General features: G+C 49.9%; 1 protein-coding gene across 1 annotated transcript; it reads right to left on the reverse strand.

Annotated features, from left to right (window-relative positions):
- Window positions 1-221: 221 nt before the first annotated feature.
- Window positions 222-25036, reverse strand: PTGS1 (prostaglandin-endoperoxide synthase 1). Its single transcript, XM_050760518.1, has 11 exons — window positions 24952-25036; window positions 24766-24852; window positions 17904-18020; window positions 17346-17486; window positions 17001-17144; window positions 14467-14648; window positions 14272-14355; window positions 12254-12500; window positions 9267-9553; window positions 5259-5406; window positions 222-3729 (listed from the first exon to the last, which is right to left on the reverse strand). The coding sequence occupies exons 1-11, from the start codon at window positions 24956-24958 to the stop codon at window positions 3374-3376; spliced, it is 1800 nt and encodes a 599-aa protein (XP_050616475.1). The 5' UTR covers window positions 24959-25036; the 3' UTR covers window positions 222-3373.
- Window positions 25037-26141: the final 1105 nt, after the last annotated feature.

Here is a 26141-nt window from a genome sequence, read left to right on the forward strand (position 1 = left end):
TAATAATACAATAAAATAATACAAGGAAAAAATATAGTATAAGAACTAGCATTTACACTGTATTAGGTATTGTAAGTAATCTAGAGATGATTGAAGTTATACGGAGACTGCACATAGGTTATATGCAAATACTGTAGCACTTTATATAAAGGACTTGAGGAACCACAGATTTTGGTATCTACAGCGATCCCTGAAACAAATCCCCCACAAATACCAAAGAATGGCTGTATATAGCTTTATTTTTAGAAATTAATTCACACAATTGTTGGGGTTGGCAAACCTGAAATCCGTAGGGCAGACTAGCAGGCTGGAAACTCAGGCAGGAGTTGATGGCTATAGCCTTGAGGCAAAGTTTCTTCTTTTCCACAAAACTGCAGTTTTTGTTCTTAAGGTCTTTCAACTAATTAGGTACGGCTCACCCAAATTATTTAAGTACTCTTTTACTTAAAGTCAACTGATTGTAGATGTTAATCACATCTACAAAATACCTTCACAGCCACACCAAGATTAATGTTTGATTAAATAACTGGGTGCTATAGCCCAGCCAAACTGACAAATAAAACCAACCATCACATCCACCAAATCAAAACTCCAGGAACAAATGTTCAAATTACAAGCATTAAGATTATTTACTCTGAAGAAGCCTTTTTGGTGCATTTAGCCTGTTTCCCTTTGCAAAACTTTCATGTGCAGTTGCCCGTGCTAAGCAAAGTCTACCTAATCTAGGCACCTGCATTCAAGAGAGGAATACCTCTGGAACCCATCCCATTCTTCCATCCCCAAAGCCCTTCCCCTGGCTGCCATCAGCTCCTGGTTGGACCACAACTGTAGCCTCCTCAGTTCTGCCAGCTTCCTGTCCATCCTGCTCTGCTCTGTCGTCCACCCTTCCCCAGGGTGCTTTTTCCAAAACACTCATCTGATTGCATCTTCACTGATTAAAAGTCCCTCCAGGCCATTAAAGTGCTTGTGTCACTCAGCCCAGCAGCCATAAAGGCTTGATTACAAGCAACAGACACAAACTCCAACTGATTTAAGCAAAAGAGGAATTCCTGGAATAGGTCACCGGATGGAAGGAAAAGCTAAAGTCTTGAGAAAGGCAGGGATCCAGGCTGCCCCGGGGATCTCAGAAGCAGAAACAAATTGACCATCTTGTCAGAGCCAGCTGTGGGGATGAATCAGAGTCAGTGACCTCAGTCTCCATGTGCCAGTTTTTAAGGAGAGGTTGTCTGATTGCCCAGGATTGATTCACAGGCCCACCCCTTGCCCAGAATGCACCCCTGATAGAACCACCAAGACTGAAATTAGTAAGAGAGGAGAGGATTCTCAAGCAAAGTAAGAGGTATTAGCAGAAGAGGGGAAAGAGAATCTGCAAGAAAGGACAGGACACAAGCTCTTCATGGACACTTCCAGCATCCAAAGGATCTTTCCACATCAGAGCCACTGCTAGAGCAGGGAAGGATTGCATTCCCTAAATTCAGCAGGGGCCAGAAGGAATGATGGGAGCAGTTTCCAGGCAACTAAGGAGAAACAGGGTTTTCTGGACTATAAGACAGGAGACTTAACGCCAAGGACTGTCAGACTGAACTCTAGTTTCCCCTGTTGTTTCTGGGCCATAGTTCTTCCTGAGAAATGCTAAGCCCAAAGTATGGATCATGAAGAACCTTCCCTCAACCCCTCATCTTACCGCTCTGTCCTCTCTCTCGGCTGCCTACAGAGGTCCTGAGAAAAGGGTCTTGGGACTGGGGTGGAGGGCTGTCTGCCCCGAGATCACTGCTGTTGGGTCTCTGATCTTGAAGAGCGCAGTAGGGGAGGACAGAGCAGAGGAGGTTAGAGGGGAAGTTACACTTACCTTGTATATATCTATCTTATTTCATTGTTTCCTTATTTATGGTCTGTTTCTCCGCCACTGGTGTGTGAGCTCCATAAGGGCAGAGCCTTGTCTGTATTGATTACTCACTGCTGTGTCCCCACACCTGTTACAGGAACTGGCACATAGTAAGCACTTAGGAAAATACATATTTGGAACTGAATGAGTAGCCTGAATATCAGGTGGAGGCTACACTCCACCATTCTGTCTTTGACCCTGAGCCAGACAGGCAAGATCAGGCCTGGAACTGACTCAAACCAGGAATCAAGAGGAGCACAAGCTCTGGACTCAGCCTGCGTTTGGCGTGTCACACGACGACTCTGAGGCTGCTTCCTTGGTTTTGAAATGCAGATTATACCACGCACTTCACACTGTTGGTGTGAGAACAAATGAGAATTGAAAGTGTGAAATTGGCACACAGGATGTGCTCTCCTCCCCGGGTGCCCCTCTGTTGTTTGCTCTGTAAGGGAGGAAGTTGTTTTAATCAGATGATGAGAACTGAAAGTTATATCTCCCGGGGCTGGGGCAATGGGTATTTTAGGAGAGCATCCTGAAAAGGGCAGTGCCTGGCCCGCAGGGAAAAAGAAAGCACCAGTGGTAACATGTCTACACAGTGATGGGCCCAAGGATCCCAGCAGAAAATCTCACGCTGCAACCTCTAGCACGCCCAGCTGTGGCTAGGAGAAAGGCTAGCCACATTCGGTTGCCTCTGCTTTGGGGGATGGGACCAAAAGAGATATATAACAGGCAACTTTAGAAAGCGAATTTTATTAGCTTCATGAGAAACAGCTGCCATGAGTCAAGACCTGGATGGGGATAGAGCCCTGGTAGCTTCCAACCAAAGGCATGAATAAAGCCCACCTGTTCTCTCTACATCCTCAGACCAGGGTCTTAGTGGGGGTCCCAAGAAGAACACCCCACCTCCTTGCCCCCTCAGTGCAGGCACAGATTCAGGGAATGCATTCTTGTTGGACCTTAGGATCTCCCGCTCTATGATATCTCACTGAACAGGAAAATGAATCAAATCCACATTCTAGAAACTCAGATGCTGACAGATTTGGGATACGAGCCACTGTTCTGGATCATCAGCCAGGAACACAACACTTTGAATCACCAATCAGAAAGTCAAGATTCTGGAATGCCAAATAAGAACCCCTTAACTTTCTAGCAGATTTCATCAGTAGCTCCACATTCTAGAATGCCTCTGTTACAAATCAACCAGAAATCTGACATTCTAGGTTGTCAACTAAGAACCCAGTATTCTGGCAGACCAAATGAGAACTACTCCTAACAATCTGATGGGCTAACAAGGAATTCAGCATTCTGGAAGAACAAATAGAATCACAATATTCCAGATAATGAGTGAGACTTGAAGTTCTAAATGTCAGCCCCAACACTCACCATGCCAAACCAGAAAACGAGCATTTAAGACCATCAGCCCTGGCCTCAGCACTCTGGAATGACAAGCACAAAGCTCTCCCCTCCAGAATGCTGCTTTCCTGCCCCTCAGAGCTCTGTGGATGGTCGCTCCACAGCAGGCCCATCATCCTGACTGGCATCCGGCACACGGAAGGAAACATAGGGACAGGTCTTGGTGTTGAGGCAGACCAGCTTCTTCAGTGTGGCCGTCTTGACGATGTTAAAGCCCATCTCGCCACCAAAAGTGCTCGGCTTCCAGTACTCCGGAGAACAGATGGGATTCCCTAGGAGACCCTTGAGGGAAAAGGGAGCCCCAATCTCTATCATACTCTCCCCAAAGATAGAATTTGGATGGCACTTTTCAAGAAGCAGCCCAGGGTAGAACTCCAACGCGTCAATGTCTCCATACAGCTCCTCCAACTCCGCTGCCATCTCCTTCTCTCCTACAAGGAGATAAGGGGAAACGCTAGCCTCAGATCCATGATGCCATTAAGGTCAACCTGGGGTGTGACCCTTCTCTGTCCACCTTTTTCTGGGGATAATAGGGACTCCAGGAGAATAACTTGAGCAACTGAGCATGTGCCCTAGAATTTGGCCTGGTTGGCACTGGGGAAAAGGGTCAAGAAGAAAATCACAAATTGCTCCTCCTCAGGGACTGGGTCTAGGGAAGGAAAATGCTACTAAAGAGAAAGTCAGAGGCCTAGATCTGCCCCCAAACAGCCTGTAAGCTTGAGCAACTCTGGGCCCTAATTACCTGATGATTACAGAAAGGAGAATGCTCCCCATCTTGCTTCCTTCACAGACAGATTTCAAGACCTTAGCCTGGGCCAAGCCCTTTTATTACTAGAGCTCAAAGATGTAACATGTCCGAGCTCACACAGAAATTCAGTGGCAGTGTTCCTTCTGCCCCGGGGACCATTTGCCATGGGAGACTAAAGAATAACAAAGATTGCTGTTTCAGGATCTCAGGGAGCTCAGGTACAGAATCTGCTCCACTCTGCAATACCCACATGTTCACGGATAGTGGCCAATGGGAGACAGATGTGGAGCTTCCCTGCTTCCCTGCCCAGTTCCTCAAATCCATCCTCCATTGGGAACTCTCATGGGCCATGTCACACCCTGCTTCAGTGGCTCCCCACTGTATGTGACAAGGGTTGGCAACTTGGCTGCCCAATATCTGAGGATCTTGGGGGATATATATATATATATATACTCGCATATATTTATATATATACATATATATTTATATATACATACATATTTATATAGATGTGTGTATATGTATATATGTATACATATGTATATGTATATATGTATACATATGTATATATACTCTTCATATATATTTATATATGTATATATACTCTATTCATATATATTCATATATATGTATATATACTCTATTCATATGAATATGCAGATTCTTGGGCACCACCCAGGATGGTTGAATCAGAATCTGTAGGACAGGCATCTGAGATTTGGTATTTTAATCAGCTTTCTAAGTGATTTTTATGCAGCTGGCCCATAAGTGGGTACTTAGAAAGCACTAGACAGAATAAAACCCAAAATATTTAGTATGAAAGCCAAGATTCTACACGGTTTGGCCCCAACCTTCCATCACTAATCACCCTCACAGCATAAGCCCCTTGCCCCAGCCACATCTACGACTGTTTCCCCAGATACCTGCTGTCTGACCTCTATGCCTTTGTACTTTCTATGGCTCTGCCTAAAATGCTCGTCCTTCTCTTCTCCCACTGGAAACTGCCATTTGTTCTCCAAACCCAGCCGAAAAGTCACCTTCTCTCCCCAAGCAGGATTATTTACCACCCCGGCACAGCACTTCCACGGCCGTTATAAGTCTGGTTGTTACACATTGCCACATGTATGGTCCCGTTCTATTTCCTTGATGTCTCCCTGACTTTGCTGCCAGTCCCTCAAGGGCAGGGACTGCATCCAGAAAACAACTGCTCACCTACGAGCTCCTGGAAGGAGGTGTAGGGCTTCATGCCAAACCTCTTGCGGTACTCATTGAAGGGTTGCAGCCGCATCTCCCGAGACTCCCTGATGACATCCACAGCCACGTGCAGGACGTGGTGGTCCATGTTCCTGCCCCCACCGATCTGCCGAGAGAGAAGTACAGCAGTGGTCTGGGAGCCAGGCCAGGCTGTCCTGGAGCCTGGGTAAGTTCCTGGGACAACAGCTTCCAATGGGAGTCCCTTCTGAGCTAGGATGGAGAGTGCTAGACAGCCTAGCAGCTGTGATGCTGTAGACCTGCCCCTGGGCCTGCTGCTGTCATGCTGTCTCAGGAAGCCCCTCTGAGTCTCAGCTTCTTCATTTTTTTGTGTGAGTTTTTTTTTTTAGACAGTGTCTCACTCCATTGCCCTGGCTGGAGTGCAATAGCACGATCTTGACTCAGTGTAGCCTCAACTTCCTCAGGCTCAAGCAATCCTCCCACCTCAGCTTCTCAAGTAGCTAGGACTACAGGCACGTGCCACCATGCCTGGCTAATTTTGTTTTATTTTATTTTTGTAGAGGTGAGGTCTCACTATATTGCCCAGGCTGGTCTCAAACTCCTGGCCTCAAATGATCCTCCCACCATGGCCTCCCAAACTGCCAGGATTACAGGATGAGCCATCACACCCGGCAGCTTCCTCATCTTTGAAGTGTGGAATGGACCAAGAGGACCTCTCTTGTGGTTCACACTGCTCCCCAGTCCGTTGAATTACACCAACAGGTAGTGTAACCCCCTGTGAAGGGAGGGAAAATAGGACTCAAAGCTCAGGTAACCTGGTGAGATAAAAGAGGCTGCAGAAAAAGCTTCTGATTACTAACAATTAAGGCGCATTAGTCTAAAGAAAGCTCTGGTGCTGGCCAGGCACGGTGGCTCGCACCTGTAATCCCAGCACCTTAGGAGGCCAAGGCGGGCGGATCACTTGAGGCCAGGAGTTTGAGACCAGCCTGGCCAACATAGCAAAGACCCGTCTCTACTAAAAATACAAAAATTAGCTGGGCATGGTGGCAGGTGCCTGTAATCCCAGCTATTTGGGAGGCTGAGGCAGGTGAATCGCTTGAACCCAGGAGACAGAGGTTACAGTGAGCCGAAATCATACCACTGCACTCCAGCCCACGCAACAGAGCAAGACTCCATCTCAAAAAGAAAGAAAGAAAGAAAGAAAGAAAGAAAGAAAGAAAGAAAGAAAGAAAGAAAGAAAGAAAGAAAGAAAGAAAGAAAGAGAGAAAAGAAGGCTCTGGTGCTTAGGATGAAACAATAATGTTCATGCTTAAGAGATAGTCATTTTAATAGAACAACTATAATTGGGCAAAAAAGAAAGGCATGGTTGGATGAAATCATATGAGCAAAGCAAGCAGAGGATGGTGCCAATTACAGCTTCACAAGCTGTGGGGCTGTTGAGGGTTGAACTGTGTTCCCCAAAATATTAAATATCTGTTGAAGTCCTAACTCTCTGCATCTGTGAATGTATCCTTATTTGGAAATGAAGTCTTTGCAAAAGTAATCAATTTCAGATGAGATCCTACTGGATTACGGTGGGCTCCAATCCAATAACTGGTGTCTTTATAAAATGAGGAAAGACAAGCTCAGGGAGTGCACCACAGGATGATAGAGGCAGAGACTGGAGCTCGATGCCTCTGCAAGCCGAGGAATGCCAGGGACTGTTGGCCACCATCAGAAGCCAAGGAGGCATAGAGCCTTGAGAGGGAGCATGGCACTGCTGACACCTTGAATTCAGACTTCTAGCCTCCATCTGTTGCTCTGAGCTTCCCAGTTTGTGGTACTTTGTTGCAGCAGCCTAAGGAAACTAATATAGGGACCTTGGGCAGCTATTCGAGCTAAGTTTGAGTTCCCACATATGTAAAAATGGGGAAGGGAAAAGCATCTACCTGATATGGCTGTGGTCTATTTAAATGGGATAAACTATGCAAAGCTGTTATCTCAGTATTGGTCACATGGGAACCCCTGAGAGGGTAACCATGCACAATGGTTACCAGGGAAAGCCTGTCTTAACATCACTCACTCTTCTTAATATCCTGAGAGTCGCCTGTAATCCCAGCACTTTGAGAGGCCTAGGCGGGCAGATCGCTTGAGCCTAGGAGTTCAAGACCAGCCTGGGCAACATGGTAAAACCCCATCTCTATTTAAAAAAAAAAAAAAAATCTTGAGAGTCAATACATCTCTGTGGTCTTTCTGCCTTGTGCCAGGTACGATGCCAGGGCTCTTCACACACATCATCATGGTCATTCCTTGAAAATGCTTTGAAAACTGTCCAGCCTCACGCAAAGGTTACTGTCTCTGATCATGTCTTGTGTCCCCACAAAGAACCATAAAGAAACCCATAAAGAGGCCATAAAACAGCCAGCAGCTGCCCACCTGTGGCAGCAAAAGCTAATTTCAGTCAAATTATCAGAAGGAAATGGAAATCCATGTATGCCACAACATGACAGGGTTTAGGGACGAGGATTAGAGAGAAGCAGAGGACTGGGAGGCAACAGGGGAGCCAGAGACTGCGATGAAGCAGATAGGAGCTTCCGAATGTGGAGAAGGGGAGATTGAGGAAGGAGTTGGCTGGGAATTGCAGGGAAAGAGAATGCGTTTGTTTGCTAGGGCTGCCATGACAATGTACCACAGACTGAGTGGCTCAAACAATAGAAATTATTTCCTCCGGCCGGGCGCGGTGGCTCAAGCCTGTAATCCCAGGACTTTGGGAGGCCAAGACGGGCGGATCACGAGGTCAGGAGATCGAGACCATCCTGGCTAACATGGTGAAACCCCGTCTCTACTAAAAAAAATACAAAAAAAAAAAAAACCAAACAAACAAAAACTAGCCGGGCAAGGTGGTGGCGCCTGTAGTCCCAGCTACTCTGGAGGCTGAGGCAGGAGAATGGCGTAAACCCAGGAGGTGGAACTTGCAGTGAGCCGAGACCCGGCCACTGCACTCCAGCCTGGGCGACAGAGTGAGACTCCTTCTCAAAAAAAAAAAAAAAGAAATTATTTCCTCTGTCTGGAGACTGGAGGATCAAGATCAAGGTGTTGGCAGGCTTGGTATCTTCCAAGGCCTCTTTCCTTGCCTTGTAGATGGCTGTCTTCTCCCTACATCTTCATGTGGCCTTCCCTCTGTGTGTGTGACCTAATCTCTTCTTCTTATAAGGACACCAGTCACACTGGATTAGGGCCCACCCTAATGACCTCAATTAAACTTAATTACCTCTTTAAAGACTTTGTCTCCAAATGCAGTCACATACTAGGTTCTGGCGGTTAGGATTTCAACATATGAACTTTAGGGGAACCTCAATTCAGCCCACAGTGGAGGCTTATGATTTAATAAACACCATAGGCAGGCACCATTACATATATTACCATACCCTGAATGTCCTTATGTTCCTCAAATTGCCATGTCCTCTGACTTCCATGCCTTTCACCCACGCCGTAATCTCTATCTGGAACACAGCCATCCCCTGCCACTAACACCACCTCTTACCCTGGGAAATCTCTATCCCTCCTTCCAATTTCTGCTCAGACATCACTTCTTTTCCCATAACCCACAACTCTGGGTCAGATGTCCCTCCCTGACTCCCAGAGCATGGTGGGTTTTTGTACTGTGGTTTATAGCACACTCTTAGAATTCTGATAACATAGGAGAAGCTCTTAGAACAGTGCCTGACACACAGTAAGGGCCCTAATGCTGTTAGCTGTCATATGACTACCATCACTTTCTAGGGTGTGAGCACTAAAAGATGAGCCAAGAACCACATAGGTCTTGTTCCCACTACATCTCCAGTACCTGGCGTAACGTCTGGTATTGTGGAATGAACAAATGAACCAAAGAATTCATGCAGGAATGCTTACAACTGCCCTGTAGAAGTGACATTAGCCCCATTTTACAGAAGAGGAACTGGAATTTGGACCCAGGTCTGCTGGATCCCTCAGCCCACCTGCCCTCACCAGCACTCCTCTGGGGCTTACCCGGCCAGCGCTCTGGCGAGAGAAGGCATCCACCAGGGCCTCGACCCCATAGTCCACCAACATGGAGGTGTTGAACAAGAACTGCTCGTAGCTGTACTCCTGGGAGCCCACCTTGAAGGAGTCAGGCATGAGGGGGTGCCAGTGGTAGAGATGGTTGAACTCCATGGCAATGCGGTTGCGGTACTGGAACTGGACACCAAACAGCAGCTCTGGGTCAAACTTTAGCTGCAGGAAGTAGCCACTCAGCTGCTGCACGTACTCCTCGATGACAATCCTGATGGTCTCCCCTGGGCAGGGAAGGATTGGAAATAAAGTCAGCCAAGCACAGTGATTTAGATGCCCAGCTTGGAAAGCAGGCCAGTTCATGAGAGGTGCTTGCTTTTGGTCTGTTTATTGTTGTTGTTGATGTTTATTGTTATTTTTAGAGACAAGGTCTTGGTCTGTCACCCAAGCTGGAGCACAGTGGTATAATTACAGCTCACTCCAGCCAGGACCTCCCGGGCTCAAGCAATCCTCCCACCTCAGACACCCAAGTAGCTGGGACCACAGGCATGCACCACCACACTCAGCTTTTTTTTTTTTTTTTAAGAGATGGGGTCTCGCTATGTTATCCAGGCTGGTCTTGAACTGCAGGCCTCAAGCCCTCCTCTCACCTCAGCCTCTCAAAAGCCCTGGAATTACAAGTGTGAGCCATCATACCTGGCTTTGCTGTTGATGTTTAATTTTGTTTGGCCTCTTCCATTTTGTCTCTTTGTAACAGGATGTGAAAATAGAACTTTTGGTCTATTTTGACTGAGGTCTCAAGACAAGAGCACCAGCTACTCCCACATTTCAGAGGGAGGTTCTAGGCCCAGCTAAGCAGGACATGCAAAGGAGGTGTCCAAGAATTGGTCTCGTGACCTCCCTCCTGAAGCCCATTAAAAGAAGGTGGAGAAACTACAAAAGATGGAAAGTGGAGGATTTACTGGTGAGAGCTATCATCATGCTAACACCCTTGGTGATAGAGGGGGACTTCAAGGAGATCACTCAGGGCTGCTGCAGTGGCAAAAGGGAATACTGAGGACAGAAGGGGAGTCCAGCCCTAAATATATTTCAAAAAACGTATTTCCTATATGTTCTTACATAACAGGAGACTTATAAATAAATTTTTACTCTGCCCCCTTTGTAGCTATAACCAGCTAGAAAGCAAAAAGCCAGAGAAGATGCAAATTGAATATTCTGTAACAAAATTAAAACTGGGCAACTAGATACTGAAAGAAACTGATATTTAGGCCAATTAGCCATTAGACAAATTGGCTTTTAGAAGTTGATCTGGAGCTACAGACTGTGGGATCAGTAGACCTGGATTCAAATCTTGGCTTTATCACTTCGAGCCACCTGAGCTTGGGCTGAGTTACTTAATCTCTCAAAACCTCACTTTCCTTAACTGTCAAATGTGTGTTATAATAATATCAGTGTGGCCGGGTGCTGTGGCTCATGCCTATAAACCCAGAACTTTGGGATGCCGAGGCGGTAGATCACCTGAGGTCAGGAGTTCAAGATCAGCCTGGCCAACATGGCAAAACCCTGTCTCTACTAAAAGTACAAAAATTAGCCAGGTGTGGTGGTGGGCACCTGTAATCCCAGCTACTCGGGAGGCTGAGACAGGAGAATGGCTTGAACCCGGGAGGCAGAGGTTGCAGTGAGCCAAGATGACGCCATTGCACTACTGTCTGGGCAACAGAACAAGACTCCACCTCAAAAATAATAATAATAATAATAATAACATCAATGCAATACTATATTACGGTTGTTGAGAAAAGTAGATAATGAATACAGCGAAATTGCTGACACAGTGCCTGGCATAAGAGGGTGTGTCCATATATGTCGGCCAAAAGTAGGAATACTAAGTGTAGACGTGAGGGGGAATCCCTTTCCAATACTCGCATGTCACAGAAGATCAGACTGAGGCTTGCAACCCCTTCCCATTCAAGAAGATCCCCCTTCGTGATGGAGTGGAAGTAGCATAAATTTTGGTGGCAACCAGATCTCAAGTCTCCATCTGCTGAGTGTCCCTGGAGAATTCACTTAACCTCCCTGAATCTTGATTTTCATAGGGTAATCATACCTGGCTCATGAGGTTGTAGGGGAGTTAAATGAAGCACTGGATGTGTGGTGCCCTAGGGTCCTGCCTTTGGTCACAGTTTCATCTCCAGCCAGTGTGCTGGGCAGCCTCCAGTTCTCTCTGGTCAAGGTCTCTGCGATGCTGAAACTTCAGAACCAGCCCCTCTTCCCTCTAGTGACTGTTCCTATTCCCAGTGCCTGGCTCTTTGTGGCTCCAGTGAATTAGGCTCTATAATTGGGACCAGCCAGGCCCAGTGGTGCCCAGAGGTGGGGGAAAGGAGTTACTGGTGACTCAGAGTGAACATGGTCTGGACAGGGATGTCAAGGGCCAAGCTCGCAGGCAGGAAACCATCTGACATTTTAGGTTGCAGACTCGCCCCCATAGGGAACACAAAAATATCCTGTCCCTGAGTCATCTAGAAGCTACCAAACTGCAGGAAGGTAGATACATGCAGGGAAGGGAACATGAAGATTCCTGAAGGCAAGGCAAGCTAGAGTTTGACCCTGCACATGCTGGGGACCACAAGTGTGCATCTGGGTGCAGCACATGGGGGAACTGAGACTCAGGGTGGCTAATCAAATGTGCTGAGTCACCCAGCTAATAATCAACCATCACAGTCATCCATTTTTCTGAAGGCCTGCTATGTGCTAGGTGCCTTCCCATCCATGATCTCAATAAATCCTTACAATCATCATTTACCCCAATGTACAGATTTGGAGACCGAGGTTTACAGAGGTTGAGGGGCCTGCTCAAGGTCTTCTGGCCACTAAGCAGAAAAGCAAGGATTCTAATCCCAGCCTCCACCTCTAAATACCCCCCAGCCCTCCGCTTCTCAGGATGGAGGGCATGACCTTCCAGGGCAGGGCAGGTCTGGAGTCCTCACCTATAAGGATGAGGCGGGTCGTCTGGAAAAGCTGCTCATCACCCCAGGTGGGGTGCTCAGCCTTCAGCAGGTCACACACACGATTGTGCTCGCGTAGCCAGAGCGTGGCATACAGCATGAGCCCGGGAAGCAGCCCAAACACCTCCTGGCCCACGGCCATCTGGCTCTGGGGCGGGGTGCCTCGGGGGTAGTGCATCAACACAGGCGCCTCTTCTACCGAGGGCGGGTACACTTCTCCGTCCAGCACCTGTGGGATGGGGCCACCTGGCAACCTAAGGTTGGGGGTCACCCCCAGCTGCCCACAACCAACTCCCTCCCACTCCTGCTGGAGCTGCCAGTTCCCCTCAGCCAAGGCTGTTGATTCCACCTCCAAAATGTCTCTTAAAATCAGTCCCCTGCTCTCTATCTCTACCACCACTACCTCAAGCAACCCACCCTCATCTTCCACTCTGACTCCTTTCCCTAAGCGGGTTCCCTATGTCCACTCCTATCCCCAGACAGGCCAGTCTCTACACTGCACCCAAGCAAAAAAGAAGAAAAGAGAGAAAAAAAAAAAAAAATTAAAAAGAAAAAATATTGCATCATGAGCTGACTTAAAACCTTTCCAAATACTCTCTCTGCTCTTGGCAGAAAGTAGAATTTCTTAACACGGTCCCCACAGACATCTCCACCTTCCCATAAAGTCATTGTTACCCTCGATCGCTAGGCTCAACAAATGCTCCCATTTTTATACTCCCTCCAAGTCGCCAAGCTGCTCTCCACCTCTAAGCCTTTGTACTTGTTAAACCCTCTACCTGGAAAGTCCTCTCCCATTCCTAGCATCCCTAACTCCTCCTTATCCTTCATGCAACTCTGGGTTTATTTGTAACTTCCTAGGGAAGTTTTACCCACCATCCAAACACTCTAGTGGCACTCACAGCTTCTCCTTGGTGGCAGCTACAAGTGTACCTAATTATTTGGCAACTTCTCCATTCATTCAGTAAATACATGCCAAGAGACTACTACATGCCAAGTCCTGTTCTTAGCCCTAAAGATTCAGCATCGAACTTTGCTTTGGTGCTTGCCTAAGATTTACATGATCCAATATGGTAGCCACTAGCCATGTGTGGCTACTGAGCACTAGAAACTTGGCTAGTGTGAATGGAGAACTGAATGTTACTTAGTTTATTTTATTTAGGTTTTTCTTAACTTCTATTTGAATTTTAAAACTGATACTTCAGCTGTTGGAAAATCTTTAAGGATGCATGGAACAAGTCGGACGTGTCACAAGTTGGACATATCACTCTACTTATTCAGCTGTACATTTTATGAAATCTTAATACAGATTAGATCACTCCAGTGAAAACTGAGCATCCAAATTGAGAAGTCCTGTGAGTGTGAAATATATACCAGATTTTGAAGCTTCAGCATGAAAAAAGAATGTGACATATTTTATTAACAATGTATTGATTACATGTTAAAATGCTAATCACCTGGACATATTGCATTAAGTAAAATGTATTATTAAAATCCATTTCACCTGTTTCTTTTTCCCTCTTAATATGGACATTAGAAAATTTTAACTATGTATGTGGTTCACATTATATTTCTGTTGGACAGTTCTGATTTAGACAAAAGCCCTCATAGAATGAGCATCCTAGAGTTTGTCTGTGGTTTTTTGAGGGCAGGGCCCATAACTATAATGGTCACTACTCAATCACCTGTGCCAGGTATACTCTCGTGTCCAATTAATATTGTGGAATAATTAAATAAATACATGCAGACTACAAATGTTCATCTCCTATTGAGCTCCAAAATCCACCTCCCTGGCTGACATGGGAGGCCACGTCTGCTCCTCACTGGCTTCTCACACCTGCTGCCTCCTCCCAGGGTATACTGTCACTCCTGGCACACGCCTCCCACTCCCGTGGTTGGCCCTCTCAGGACATGACCCAGAGCCCTCCCGCCCCCAAGCAGTCTTTGCCAGGGAAGACCATGGGAGACCCTTCCCTCTGCCCTACCCCCTGGTCCAGCACTACCTGGTATTTGAGTTTCCCATCCTTAAAGAGCCGCAGTTGATACTGACGTTCCAGATTGTCTCCATAAATGTGACCGAGGTCTACCTGTGGATAGAGAGGAGGTCCCTCAGGTCACCAGGGTTCCGGCCCACTGTCGATGACATGTGTGTGCCAAATTAGGTCCAGAGCAGTTCTGAGCCCTTCCTAGGTACTCACCCCATGGCCCAAGGCCTTGGTGAAGCCAGGACCCATCTTGCCAGAAGTTTTGAAGAACTGGTGGGTGAAGTGTTGTGCAAAGAAGGCAAACATGAGGTTCGTGCCTTGGGGGTCAGGTATGAACTTCCTCCTGAGCAGGAAGCGGCGGGCCAGGAGCTGGGCATCTGGCAACTGCTTCTTCCCTGGTTGCGGGATAGGAAACAGCAGTACCTTCTCCTATCTGGATCTTGCTGCCCTAGGGACATCTGGGCTCACCAGGCAAACTGGCCCAAGCAGGAAGCCCAGAGTGGCCTCCTCAGGACCACCTCCCCAACACCACCAAGTAACTCACTCTACCAAAAGACTCTCGAAGTATTTATGGGTGAAGTGGCATGATTCTTAGAATTTTAAGTGGCATGATTTTTAGAATTTGATTTAAAATACTTTACAAAAGTATGAGAGGTGAGAAATGAAATAAGATGAAGAAATTGTGGGTAAATGTTGAAACTGAAAGATGGGTACCTAGTTCATTCTACTTTTCTCTCCACTTTTGTGCATCTTTGCAATTTTGCCATAATGAAACGTTTCACCAAAAAGAAATAAAGAAACAGAAAAAAACAAACATGCACTCTCTTCCCCTGAGTCAAGGTTGCCTGTGTCTGCAACTGACTATGCCATTTGCTAGCTGTGTGAACACAGATAAGTCATCTCATCTCTCTGAGTGTCAATTTTTCCATCTTTAAAAAGGGGCAGATGATGCCCATTTGATACAGTGAATCTGAGGATTGCAAGAGATAATGTAAGCATGGCAGAGAACCAGTGGGTATAATTTTTTTAAATCAAAGGTCAGAAAGCTTTTTCTGGAGAAAGCCAGATAGTAAACATTTTAGTCTTTGTAGACCATACAGACATGTCACATCTATTCAGTTTTTGCTATTGTAGCAGGAAAGCGGTCACAGATGACACATAAACAAATGCATGTGGCTGTGTTCCAATAAAACTACTTACAGAAATGGGGGGGGTGGGCTGAATTTGGCCTGCAGGCTGTAGTTTGCCAATCTATTTTATTTATTTATTTATTTATTTATTTATTTATTTATTTATGAGACAGGGTCTCACTCTATTGCATAGGCCAGAGTGCAGTGCCACTCTGCACTCTGGCTCACTGCAGCCTTGACCTCCTGGGCTCAATTGATCCACCCACCTCAGCCTCCTGAGTAGCTGGGACTACAAGCACACACAACTACACCCAGCTAACTTTTGTATTCTTTTGTAGAGAAGGTGTCTCACCATGTCATCCAGATTGGTCTTGAACTTCTGAGCTCAAGCAATCCACCCACCTCAGCCTCCCAAAGTGCTAGGATTACAGGCGTTTGTCACCACACCTGGCCCTGTCAACCTATTTTAAATGATGCCAATCTTTCTATGTCTGGCATAAAGACAAGTCATCCTTAGAATAAGTATTGAGAGGCCTTCCTTAATTATGTCAGTGTTAAATGAGTTGTCACCCAATGCCCTCACAGAAAGGAACAGAATATTTTGAGTTCTGGTAAAGGCACCTCTTCACAATGCATCAAGATGTGAGCCCTGCTGTTGAAGGTTCAAGATCAATGGAAATTATTTGGATTAAGATGACTGACTGGGTTCCTCTGGCAGCAAAAAATATCAAGTACCCCTAAAGAAAATCCACCAAAAGGGAAGTCAGAGGGAGTGATCCATCAACCGTAATTTGGAATCATCACTCACTGACACTGGGCAAGCATTGATTTCAGCAAAGTTGGCAAGACCTAGCTATCCTGGTAGAACAGTCATGCTTTGGGAATAGCAGCTAACCATGTGATTGAAAATCATCAGAGTAGTGCCCCAAGCAGGGACAGGGTGCGAGGTCTTGAACCCAAAAAAGGACACAACCATGAGGCTGCACAGGACTGGCATTCAACAGTGCCACCATGTGGCAGGAACTGAAGTATAGCAGCAGTGGACTAATGAGCCTCTCTTGTCCTCTCTGTACTTGACAATGAACAGATGGGTCTGAAATGAATAATATCCCAGGTTTTTGGATAATTGCAGGTGGCATGGGAAGGTCTTACAAGGAAGAACCCTGCCAGTGTGGCTAAGTGGAGTCTTGAGCAATGAAAGAAAAAAATGTGACTTATTTGTACCTTACACTGGTGAAGCAAGTAAAACTATTTACATTTGTAAAGAACCAAACACAGAGACAGCACCCAATAAATAGCTCACTATTCATTCTTTCCTACATCATAACTTCCAAGTCACATCCACCTCAGCGGGACCTAACTCATCATTAGAAAAGGATCAAGCAAAGAGGCACCCTGGAACTATGGAAACATCGGTCTGACTCTAGGTGACCTCAGGCAAGACCCTCTGCTGCCCTTTCCTGTTCTCAGCCCAGGCTCTGGACATGTCATATGTCTTGCTTTGGTCTAGCCATCTGCAGAATTGGGTCAATAATTGTTCTTCTGCCTGATTTTTTCCAAAGAGGAGAACTGAGCACCTCCTGTGATCCCCAGGTCCAGCTCCTCACCCCATTTTACCTTTGGTTCCCATGGGCGTGGGGCAGTCTTTAGGCACAGAGGGCAGAATACGAGTGTAATAGCTGACGTTGGAGAAAGACTCCCAGCTGATGTAGTCATGTGCTGAGTTGTAGGTGGGGGGACTGGGGATAAGGTTGGAGCGCACTGCAGAGAGCAAAAATAATGGTGACAAGGGTGTTTCCACCCCCAGCTCCACCCCAGTTCCTGCCTCCTCCTGGATTGGGGCTTATTTTATCTGGCATCATAGACTCTCCCCACCCACTACCCTTATCAGATGTCAAGAATTCAAAAGGACTGGCAGGATTGCTTGCTCCCCCAGGTCAGGGGGCCCTGCCCCACACCCACCTGTGAGTACCAGGCGCATGAGCAGCTCTCGGATGAAGGTGGCATTGACAAACTCCCAGAACCAGCGCCCGTGTGTGAGCAGGAAGTGGGTGAAAGAGGGGCTGGGCCGCAATGAATTCCGGAGCCAGGTCCATAGGCCAGCTGTAGGAGCAATGGGAGTCACTCAGTTCGTCCCTCCTAGCAGGACCAGAAGTAGCCAGGGTGGAAGATGAGGCACTGAGGACAAGGGCCGGGATGGAACAGAGTAGCACCTATGGGGAAGTGGGTAAGGATGGAACCTTGGGAGCAATGACACATGACAGAGCCAGAACCAGGCGTGAGGACAGGGGCCAGGGCATGTGGTGAAGACTCACCATGGAACCCAGAAGCAGGGATTAAGGGTGGACCAAGCATGAGAGCTCATGCTGAAGCCAAGTCAGGGAGAGGGGCAGAGCCAGGCAAGGAAGGAGAACAGGGCCATGGCCAGAGAGGAGGGTAGGAAGTTAGGGTCTAGGAGAAGGGGCCCAGGGAGCAGGAGGGTGCAAGAGGGCAGGAGTGAGGGCTGAAGGCCCAGCTCACGGATGGTGCAGTTGGGGCCGGAATAGCCCGTGCGGGTGCAGTCACACTGGTAGCGGTCAAGGCCGAAGCGGACACAGATGCCCTGGTGCTGGCATGGATAGTAACAACAGGGATTCACTGTGGGTGAGAAATGGAGGTCAGAGACCATGCTAGGGTGGCCTCCTAACCCCCATCTAGCCCCGGATGGGGGAATGAGGGGCCAGAGGCGTGGACTTAAGTTGCAGCTCCGTCCTGAATCACGGGGTACCAGAGCTCCAGGGTTCCCCCAAGAGCCCCCCACCGTTCCCACCTCTGTGAACATAAAGCCCGAATCCTGACGTTTCCACGCCCTGCTCTGGAACTCCAGCCTAGCCCACATCAGGCCCCCAGGGGAAGAGCCCCCTCCCTCCCTATTGCCACCAAATGGCAGCAAGAGAAGAGTCCAGAGCCCCGGCTGTGACACTGAAGGTTAAGAAAGAGCTGATAAAACTCCACAGCCACGAGCTTCTAGAGCGTTCACTTCCTGCCTAGTCAGAGTCCAGCAGCAAGGGCAGGCCGGGGCGGGGGGCGGTCAGAAAAGGGACAAGGATGAGGAGGGGGACTTCTCCCAGACCACCACCCCAGGCTCTGAGCACCTGAACACTAGGAAAACGAGATCCCTCACCACCCCTCCATTTCTGCAGAAGGTAGAGAAGAGCAGGTATCATTATGCCCACATTGCAGATAGGGAAATTGAAGCCAGAAAAAGGGAGAGCCAGACCTATCGTCCCACAAGTCTCACCAGACCAAATGCCCATCCCTTCACTTCCACTCCACCCCCACAGCCTCAGCAGCCAAGTCTAAGGAAAGAAGTTTTCCAGAACCCTGGGGACAGAGGATGGGTGTGCAGAAGGAGGGGGACTCCAAGGCCTCAGCTGCCTCAGCCCCCATTCCTGATGGAATCAGACTTGGCCGGCATCAGGGTGGGGTCTGGGCTCTAGGATCCAGAGGAAGGTCACAGACCAAGGGAATAGGAGAGATAGGACTGGAAAGATCTCCTGGGAGGGTGCGTGGAGCTCTGGCGTCCACCCTGCTGCCTCCTGGAGAAACTCTATGAGGAAGTCCCTCTCAGCATCTAACCGAGATCCCTCAGACCACCACACCCTTGCTAAATCTGCCTCCGTGATTCTTTAGCAGCAAAGTTACAGACTCCTCAGGTTCAGTAGGATCCACTATCACCCCCACCACCACCACTGCTCAGTGAAGGAAGCTGAGGTTCAGGGAGAGGTAACAACTTGGCCAACGAAACAGAACAGAGCTGGGTAGACCAAAAACTCCTAGCTCCTGGCAGAAGGCTCCATCTCTGACCTTACCCAGAAAACGCCGGGCTCCTTTCTGCAAACATACTTCCTTATCTGGGCTCAGAGCCAACGTTATAGGGAACATGCATTCTTTGTGCAACTGGTTATTGCAGGTCAAAAGGGTAGTGAAAGGCGGGAGCAGCTGAGGATGAAATACTGTCATCTCGGGGTGCTAGGATCAGAGAGCATGACCCTGGGCAAGACCTGTCCCCATCCCCTGCCCTGGTCTCAGTCTCCTCACTTCACAGCACAGGGCTTGACCCGGGCAGCAGAGTCCTCTTAGTCCCCACGTCGAAGACAGAAACACCACCACACACACACACACACACACACACACACACACACACACACACACAAGCAAGGACCACAAGAATCATGCAAATAGTTTTGCTTAAGCCCTGGCAACTCCCTACAGCCCCACAATGGCCCCAGCAGGGGTGTAGGAGGGAGGGGTCGGGGGAAGAAGGCTGGACAAAAAGGCTTTATCAGGCAGCCACAGGCGAACCTGGCAGGCAGGATCCAGGGAAAGGGCCTGGCAGTACCCCAGCCCCACCTCCCCCAGCCACAGGCCCAGAAAGGCCAAGAGTCCTCTGGATCAGCCCCCATGCTGGCTCAGAGGTCTGCTCCCCCGAGAAAGGACTTGTCACTCTTGCTGGAACTCTCCTTCTTGCCCCTCCTGCTGGCCTCTCTCAACTGCCCAGGAGCTCCTGTAGCACCCACTGCCCAGCTCCCAACCCTGGCACATAAGGCCCTCTAGGACTCAGGGTCCAGTTCTACCACTCTAAGGGCACAGGGGTTAGGCCTCCCCTAGGCTCAATTTCCCCATCCCTGCCACAGCAGGGATCTCAAAATGAACTCCAGAGGTCCCCGCAGTTCAAACACTGTGCGCCAGCCCCTCCCTTAGCCCCAAACCCTCAGCGTCTCCATCCTTTATCCAGGCTGTTAGCCTCCTTAATACATTTCCTCCAAATCAGCTGAGCCCATGCCTTGCCTCCCCAAGAAGGCTTCCCCGAATGTCCACACTCCCTTCCTCCCACTCTCCCTTGTCCTGGCTCCGGGTTCCAATTCAACCTGCTCTTCTCCACCATAAGCTTCCAGGAGAAGGGACTCCCACCCCTTCCCTTCCCCGGCTTTCTCTTCCCCCAGTACAGGCTATGCACACAACTGGGGCTTAACCCAGGTCTGGGATCCAGATGTGGTAGCCAGAGCTTAACGAATGTTCGTGGAATAAATAAAATGAAGTGAGGAGACTGGCCACCTCCACCCTGACTAAAGGGAGTCCCTCATCTTCCAGACCCTCAACAGCTGTCTGAGGTGGAGCCAGAAGGCCTCCCGCTGTGGCCCTAGAGCTCTGCCTCCGCAGGCAGAAAAGCCACAAGCTCCAGACGCTGAAGCTGGAATGGCTGCCCACACCCTCCCCGCCAAGAGAAGCTGTGCAGAGCTGAGGCTCCTCCCTCCCAGGCCGGCCTGTCCAGCTTCCCCCCTCCTCCCCCGCGCTCCCCATGTTCTTTCCATAAACACCAGCTGCTCCGGGACAGGAAAAGTTCTCCCAGGAAGGACAACAGTGGGTCTGCTGCTGGTGCCCCAGGGCACCAGGTTGGGCAGAGAGGAGACTGGGTGCCACTAGACTACAGCCGGACCATCACAGTCCAGCCAGAAAGCCAGGGCTCTAGCTGACCAAGTCCACAACCTTCCACACCAACACTCATTTATCTCCCCAGTACTCCCTAGGAGAGGTAGATGAGACTCCCCATTGCACAGTGAGGAATGTGAGGCCCAGAGAAAGCAGGAGGCTTGCCCAGATCCCTCTGCTTTGAAGTTGCAGAGTCAAGACTTAAATTTCCTCCTCCTCCTACTCCTGGAGGTGCCCAGGACTGGATTTGGGGAAGGGATGGAAAGGGAGAGTCGCTTTGATGCACAGACTGGGGATGACCCAGGTGAGGTGGATTTGTCACATTCCTTCAAAGTGAACCTTGAAAATCCAGAATGAATGAAACCAGGACCCAGGGGGATCACCATCTCCAGCCATAACCAGACCTTTAGGAAGTATTCATGCAGGAAGGCCTTCCTTCGGTCTAACTTCAATCCTACATGTTTTCATACCAACTCAGTTCTGCGCTCAGTGGAGGATATCCCTGTTCATCAAGAAAGAGAACCAGGGAGATGCAGGCACCGAGTCTAATTCAATTTGAGTCCCCCACACTCAGCACAGGGCCAAGCACCAAGTAGTTGCTCGGGAGAGCTGTATTAGAGAGCGGATGCTCTTACTGGCTGTGCATTCTTGCACAAGTCCCTCCCACCTCTGGACCCTCATTTTTCTGTATATCCCATGAAGGGGGTGCAGCAGGTGGGCTAAAGGAGGCCTTCCATTCGACGTCCAGGCCTTCTACTCTGGGTAGAACCAATCTGTCCCTCTCCATTATTTGTATCAGTACAACCTTCCCACAACTCTCCCATCAGCAGAGAACTGTCCCATTTGCTCTCACTGAGTCCCCAAGACACGTAGAGGCAGACGTGACCAGCACACCACACTGCATGCCAGACACACGTGGTGGAAAGGCCAAGCTGCTAGTCCCCACCCCCACAGATGAGGACTGTCCAGGACTGCCTGGTTCCAGTACCTTTCCAAGGGTTTGGGCAAGGAAACATCCCCCAGCCCAAAAGTCAGGGCTCCAGGTCCAGGACTGAGCGTGACTAGGGGATAGGCACAGCCAGGGAACACCAGGTCCTCCAGGATGCGGAGGCGTCAGGCTGCAAGACTGCCCAGTGAAGAGGCAGGACCCAAATCCCCTAAAGAATAATATTTAGAGAGGCTCTGGGGACCTGGCAGCCAGAGAGAAAAAAAAGGGTGAAGGACCCTGACTGGTCTGGCCTGGGTCCCAGTTCCCACACCTAAGCACCACCGCACCAGACCTAGACAACTGGGCCCAGCAGCTGGAAGATCCTGCTGGAGAGGAAGCCCCCTCCTGGTCCACAGACCCAGCTGGTGCTGGCAGAGCAGGTGCAGGCACCTGGGCAGCCTTGGCACGGCTGGGATCTTGCCCCATGTGCCCGGGTCAGTTGGCCTGGGGCTCCTCTGCCTGGCACACAGCTCTGGTTGCCAGGTCGTGCCCTATCCCCATCTAGAAGATGGGCACTGAGTCAGGTCCAGAGACTAGAGGGGAAGTACTTGAGGATTCAGGGTTCACCAGTACAGCCTTGCCTCCGGGCTGGCCTCCATCTCCTCCCCTAACAGAGAGGGAAAGCAGCATTCTCTCCCTCCGCCTGCCCTCTCAGGTGAGTGCAGCCCTCATCTCTTCATCTCCTTTGCCTCTAGAGGCAAAACACAGGCTTTGGCTTCCTGGGGCAGATGCCCAAGTAGCTTGACCCTCAGTTTACTTGCAGACTTGGAAATACGAGGGCAACCCAGACCTTCTGCCCCTGCACTCCACCTGTCATTCGTTCTTTCCTAAATCCTTGCAGGAGCCTCAGTACCGGTTTTCCGGCCTCCAGTCTCATCCCCACATTATGCATCCATTCTCAGCCTCCTGCTCCCAATTACCCTTATGGTGTTTCATGGTCGAGTCTCTTACTGTTTCCCCCACCCGCCACCTCCTTCAAGGTCCAGTCCAAAAGTCATCAGATCCAAGAAGCCTCCCACAATTCTTCGCACTGAGAGGCAGCTGCTCCCTCCCCTGAGTTCCGCACATCCCTGCTCCCTCCCCTGGGCTCCTCACACCCCTGCTCCCTCCCTTGAGCTCTCCACACCCCTGCTCCCTCCCATGGGCTCCCCACACCCCTGCTCCCTCCCCTGGGCTCCCCACACCCCTGCTCCCTCCCCTGGGCTCCGCACACCCCTGCTTCCTCCCATGAGCTCCGCACAGCCCTGGTCCCCTTGGATGACAGTCTGTTGGCATTTCTGGCTCCACCATCAGCCTGTGAGCTCCTCCCAGCTCTGTGTCTCCAGGCCCCAGCCAAAGACTGGTATAAATAAGCCCTTGGGAATGAAAAAAAAAAAAAAAACAACTCCATGTAAACATTTATTATATAAAAGGAAACAGAAAAGGCAAAGAACAAAAGAGCATAGACCGTGGCTCATTGTGCATTAGTGAATGGACTAAAAAAGAACACAGGCGAGTAGCCCTGTATACCAAGAGTGCCTGGATGGAGCCAGCTGGGGGCTCAGAGGAAGTGCTGGGCTGATCCAGGGACTGACAAGATGGTTCAGCGAGGCAGCCTGATGAGCCCCTTCTACTCCCCACCACCAGCTCACTGTGAGGACTCAGACAAGTGGCCTCACCCCCTCTGGGCCTCAGAGTCCCTTTCTGTAGACTGGGTCTAACGCACGTCTCTGGCAGGGCTGTTGAGAGCACCAAAGAAGTGGATGTCCACAACCAACCTTTGTAAACTTTAAAGTGCTGTCGGAGTCTTCCTCCTCTTCTTCCCATAAACCAGACTTTCATTCAACCCAAACCCTTTCCTAAAGCACCCTCCATCCTCTCTTTGGGTTCCCTAAATGCCACCCACCCAAAGCCTCTGTTTCAGGAAACTTGGTCAGATCCAAAGTCCACGTACATATCTTTCCTCTCTCCCCTAAGCACCAGATCCTTAGAGCATCACAGCAGAAAGTGCAGACCCCTTCTGCCCCCTCCTGCCCTCTCTGGGTCTCATTTTAGAGATTTGACACAGCTAGGTGGTGGAGGAAACGATGTCCAGCTGGGACACACGCTCACACACACGCACACACACAGAAACAGTAAGCTGGGGGAGGAAGGTTGGCTGAGGGAGGAGCTGAATTCCTTCACCTGGAACCTGGCACATGCATGGGGGAGGGAGGGGCGGAATTTCCCCCATCAACCTCCCCCATGAAACCCAGAGTGGCTCAGGGTCCATTGTGGGTAGAAGCAGCTTTCTGTAGAAAGACCTTGTGAAGTGTGTGGAGGCAGACAGACCTGAGTTCAGATCCTGGGCCCACCATGTGTTGTGTGAGCTTGGGGGATCATGGCACCTACTGAGCCTCAGTTTCCTCATCTGCTCAATGGGGATCTCTTAAACCCCAGAGGAAACATCGCGGCTCCTAAATGTATTTCTATCTCCCGTGTTCTCCCAAAGTCTTCACCAGGGGAGACCTTCTCCACTGGCAATGGGAATCAGGATGGGCTCCCAGACGGTTAGTGGCTGGAGAAAGGGAACTCATTTCCCTTGGTGCCTGCGGCTTCCTCCCAAAGAGGCCCCTATAGGAAACAGTGGGGTTGTTGGGTGCAGAGGCTGCTTAGACATCTAGGGCCCAGAACAGGTGAGGGGGGTGGATAGGGACTGTCCCTTCTCCCCAAGTCGGCACCAGATCCCACTCTGCTGTTTCCCCTGAAGGGCCCATTAGCCAAGGCCACACTCCCGGGGGGCTTCAGAGAGCCCCCATCCGTCCAAAAGACTCAGCCTCAGTCCCCTTTCTCAGCACCGCGAGCAGAAAGGGAAAGCTGAGCCCGCTGGAGGGGAAGAGGGGGTTGAAACCAGACCAGGGGCGCAAGACCGGGGGTTCCCGTGGGGAGGGATGGGCCGCCTACCTGGCGTGGGCGCCCCTGGGTCCGCTAGCAGGACCGGGAGCTGCGGCAGCAGGAGCAGGAGCAGCAAGAACTGGAGCAAGAGACTTCCTGCAGAGGAGAGAGACGAGGGGCTGAGCCTGGCATTCAAGGCTCCGCCAGGAGGCCAAGAAACTTCCTGGCCGCGCAGGGCACCGGGGTCGCACTCACGGCTCATGGCGCGGCTGCTGGGGTGCGGGACGCAGAGTGCAGGCTCCTGTGCGTGCGCCTCGCACACTGCCGGGAGCTCCGGCCCCTCCCCTCCCCACCCTTCTCCCGGCTCCACCCCGCCCCTCCCTCCAGCTGTCACCTCAGCCGCCCGCTTACTTCCTCTGCCCAGCCCCGGCCAAGGCATTTTATTAATTAGTGTATGATCGCCGCTAAGGCGGCTTTTCACCCGAGATCCTTTAAGCACTTACGCTTCTAATGCCTGGTGGCACTAGATATAGACAGGAAACTGAGGCTCAGAGACGATGCTCAATGCTGAGGTCACTCAGGGCTTAGGGACAGAACTGAGGATGGAAGAGGCTCGTCTGAACCACACACCCTGCCCCGCAGAGAAGAAAGGGTCTCAGAGTCCCCTTCTGTAAAATGCGTCTAACGCACTCTACAGAAAAGGGTAGAAAAGGACCTAGAAACGGGGCAGTCCGCAGAGAAGAAAGGGGGCTAGAAATGGGGCAGTCCAGCCTGGCCTGCATGTGGTTTCCTAAATGAAAAACTCACTACTCTTTAGACAGATCTAACAGGAAGGACTTACTTCCCCCATGGGTTGGTCTCGGCCCCCTAAAGCCACAGGTCTCTGCCAGAAATGAAGAGATCGGGCTCCAGTCCAAGAGAGCCTAGTTCAAAACCAGACTCCACAGCTTACTGGCCGTGTCACTTTGGACAAGGTACTTATCTTTTCCAGCCCTCAGTATTCTCATCTACAAATTTGGCTTAATAGCAAAAACCATCCCAGAGGGTGGTTGTAAGATTCAATGAGAGAATGCACACAGATCTCCCAGTGCAGTGCCCAGCATGTAGTAGGTGCTCAGTTATCAGAAGGCATTTTTTTTCAAAGATCTCTGAATTCAGATTCCAGGGCTGGCCAGGGTCCATGCTCTAGCTAGTCTCACATCCACCACCGAATTTGCAGAATCCCAGCATCCAGCTTTCCTTTTCTCCAGCTCAAAAGGAATAGGCCCAAAATCACCCAAAGTCCCCTGGTCCTGGCACCCACAAGTCATCTCCCTCAGTTACCCCAGCACACCCAGCCATCCTGTGGGCCCCACAGTGGGGAAGGCCGGCAGGAGGGCTCAGAGGTTCTTGCGCTGGCTCTTGGGCATCGCTGGGTGCAGGGTAGAAATTATGCCAGGTGGGAG

Source organism: Macaca thibetana, chromosome 15, assembly GCF_024542745.1.
Source record: "Macaca thibetana thibetana isolate TM-01 chromosome 15, ASM2454274v1, whole genome shotgun sequence".
Taxonomy (NCBI): Eukaryota; Metazoa; Chordata; class Mammalia; order Primates; family Cercopithecidae; genus Macaca; species Macaca thibetana.

What these genes read in the sequence shown, in the direction of transcription:
- PTGS1 (XM_050760518.1), bottom strand. An exon ending in CGGCCCCAACTGCACCATCC is followed by an intron (nt 17,487 to 17,903) that starts GTGAGCTGGGCC and finishes TTGCTCCTACAG; the next exon opens with CTGGCCTATGGACCTGGCTC. An exon ending in CACGCCCATGGGAACCAAAG is followed by an intron (nt 14,649 to 17,000) that starts GTAAAATGGGGT and finishes TCCCGCAACCAG; the next exon opens with GGAAGAAGCAGTTGCCAGAT.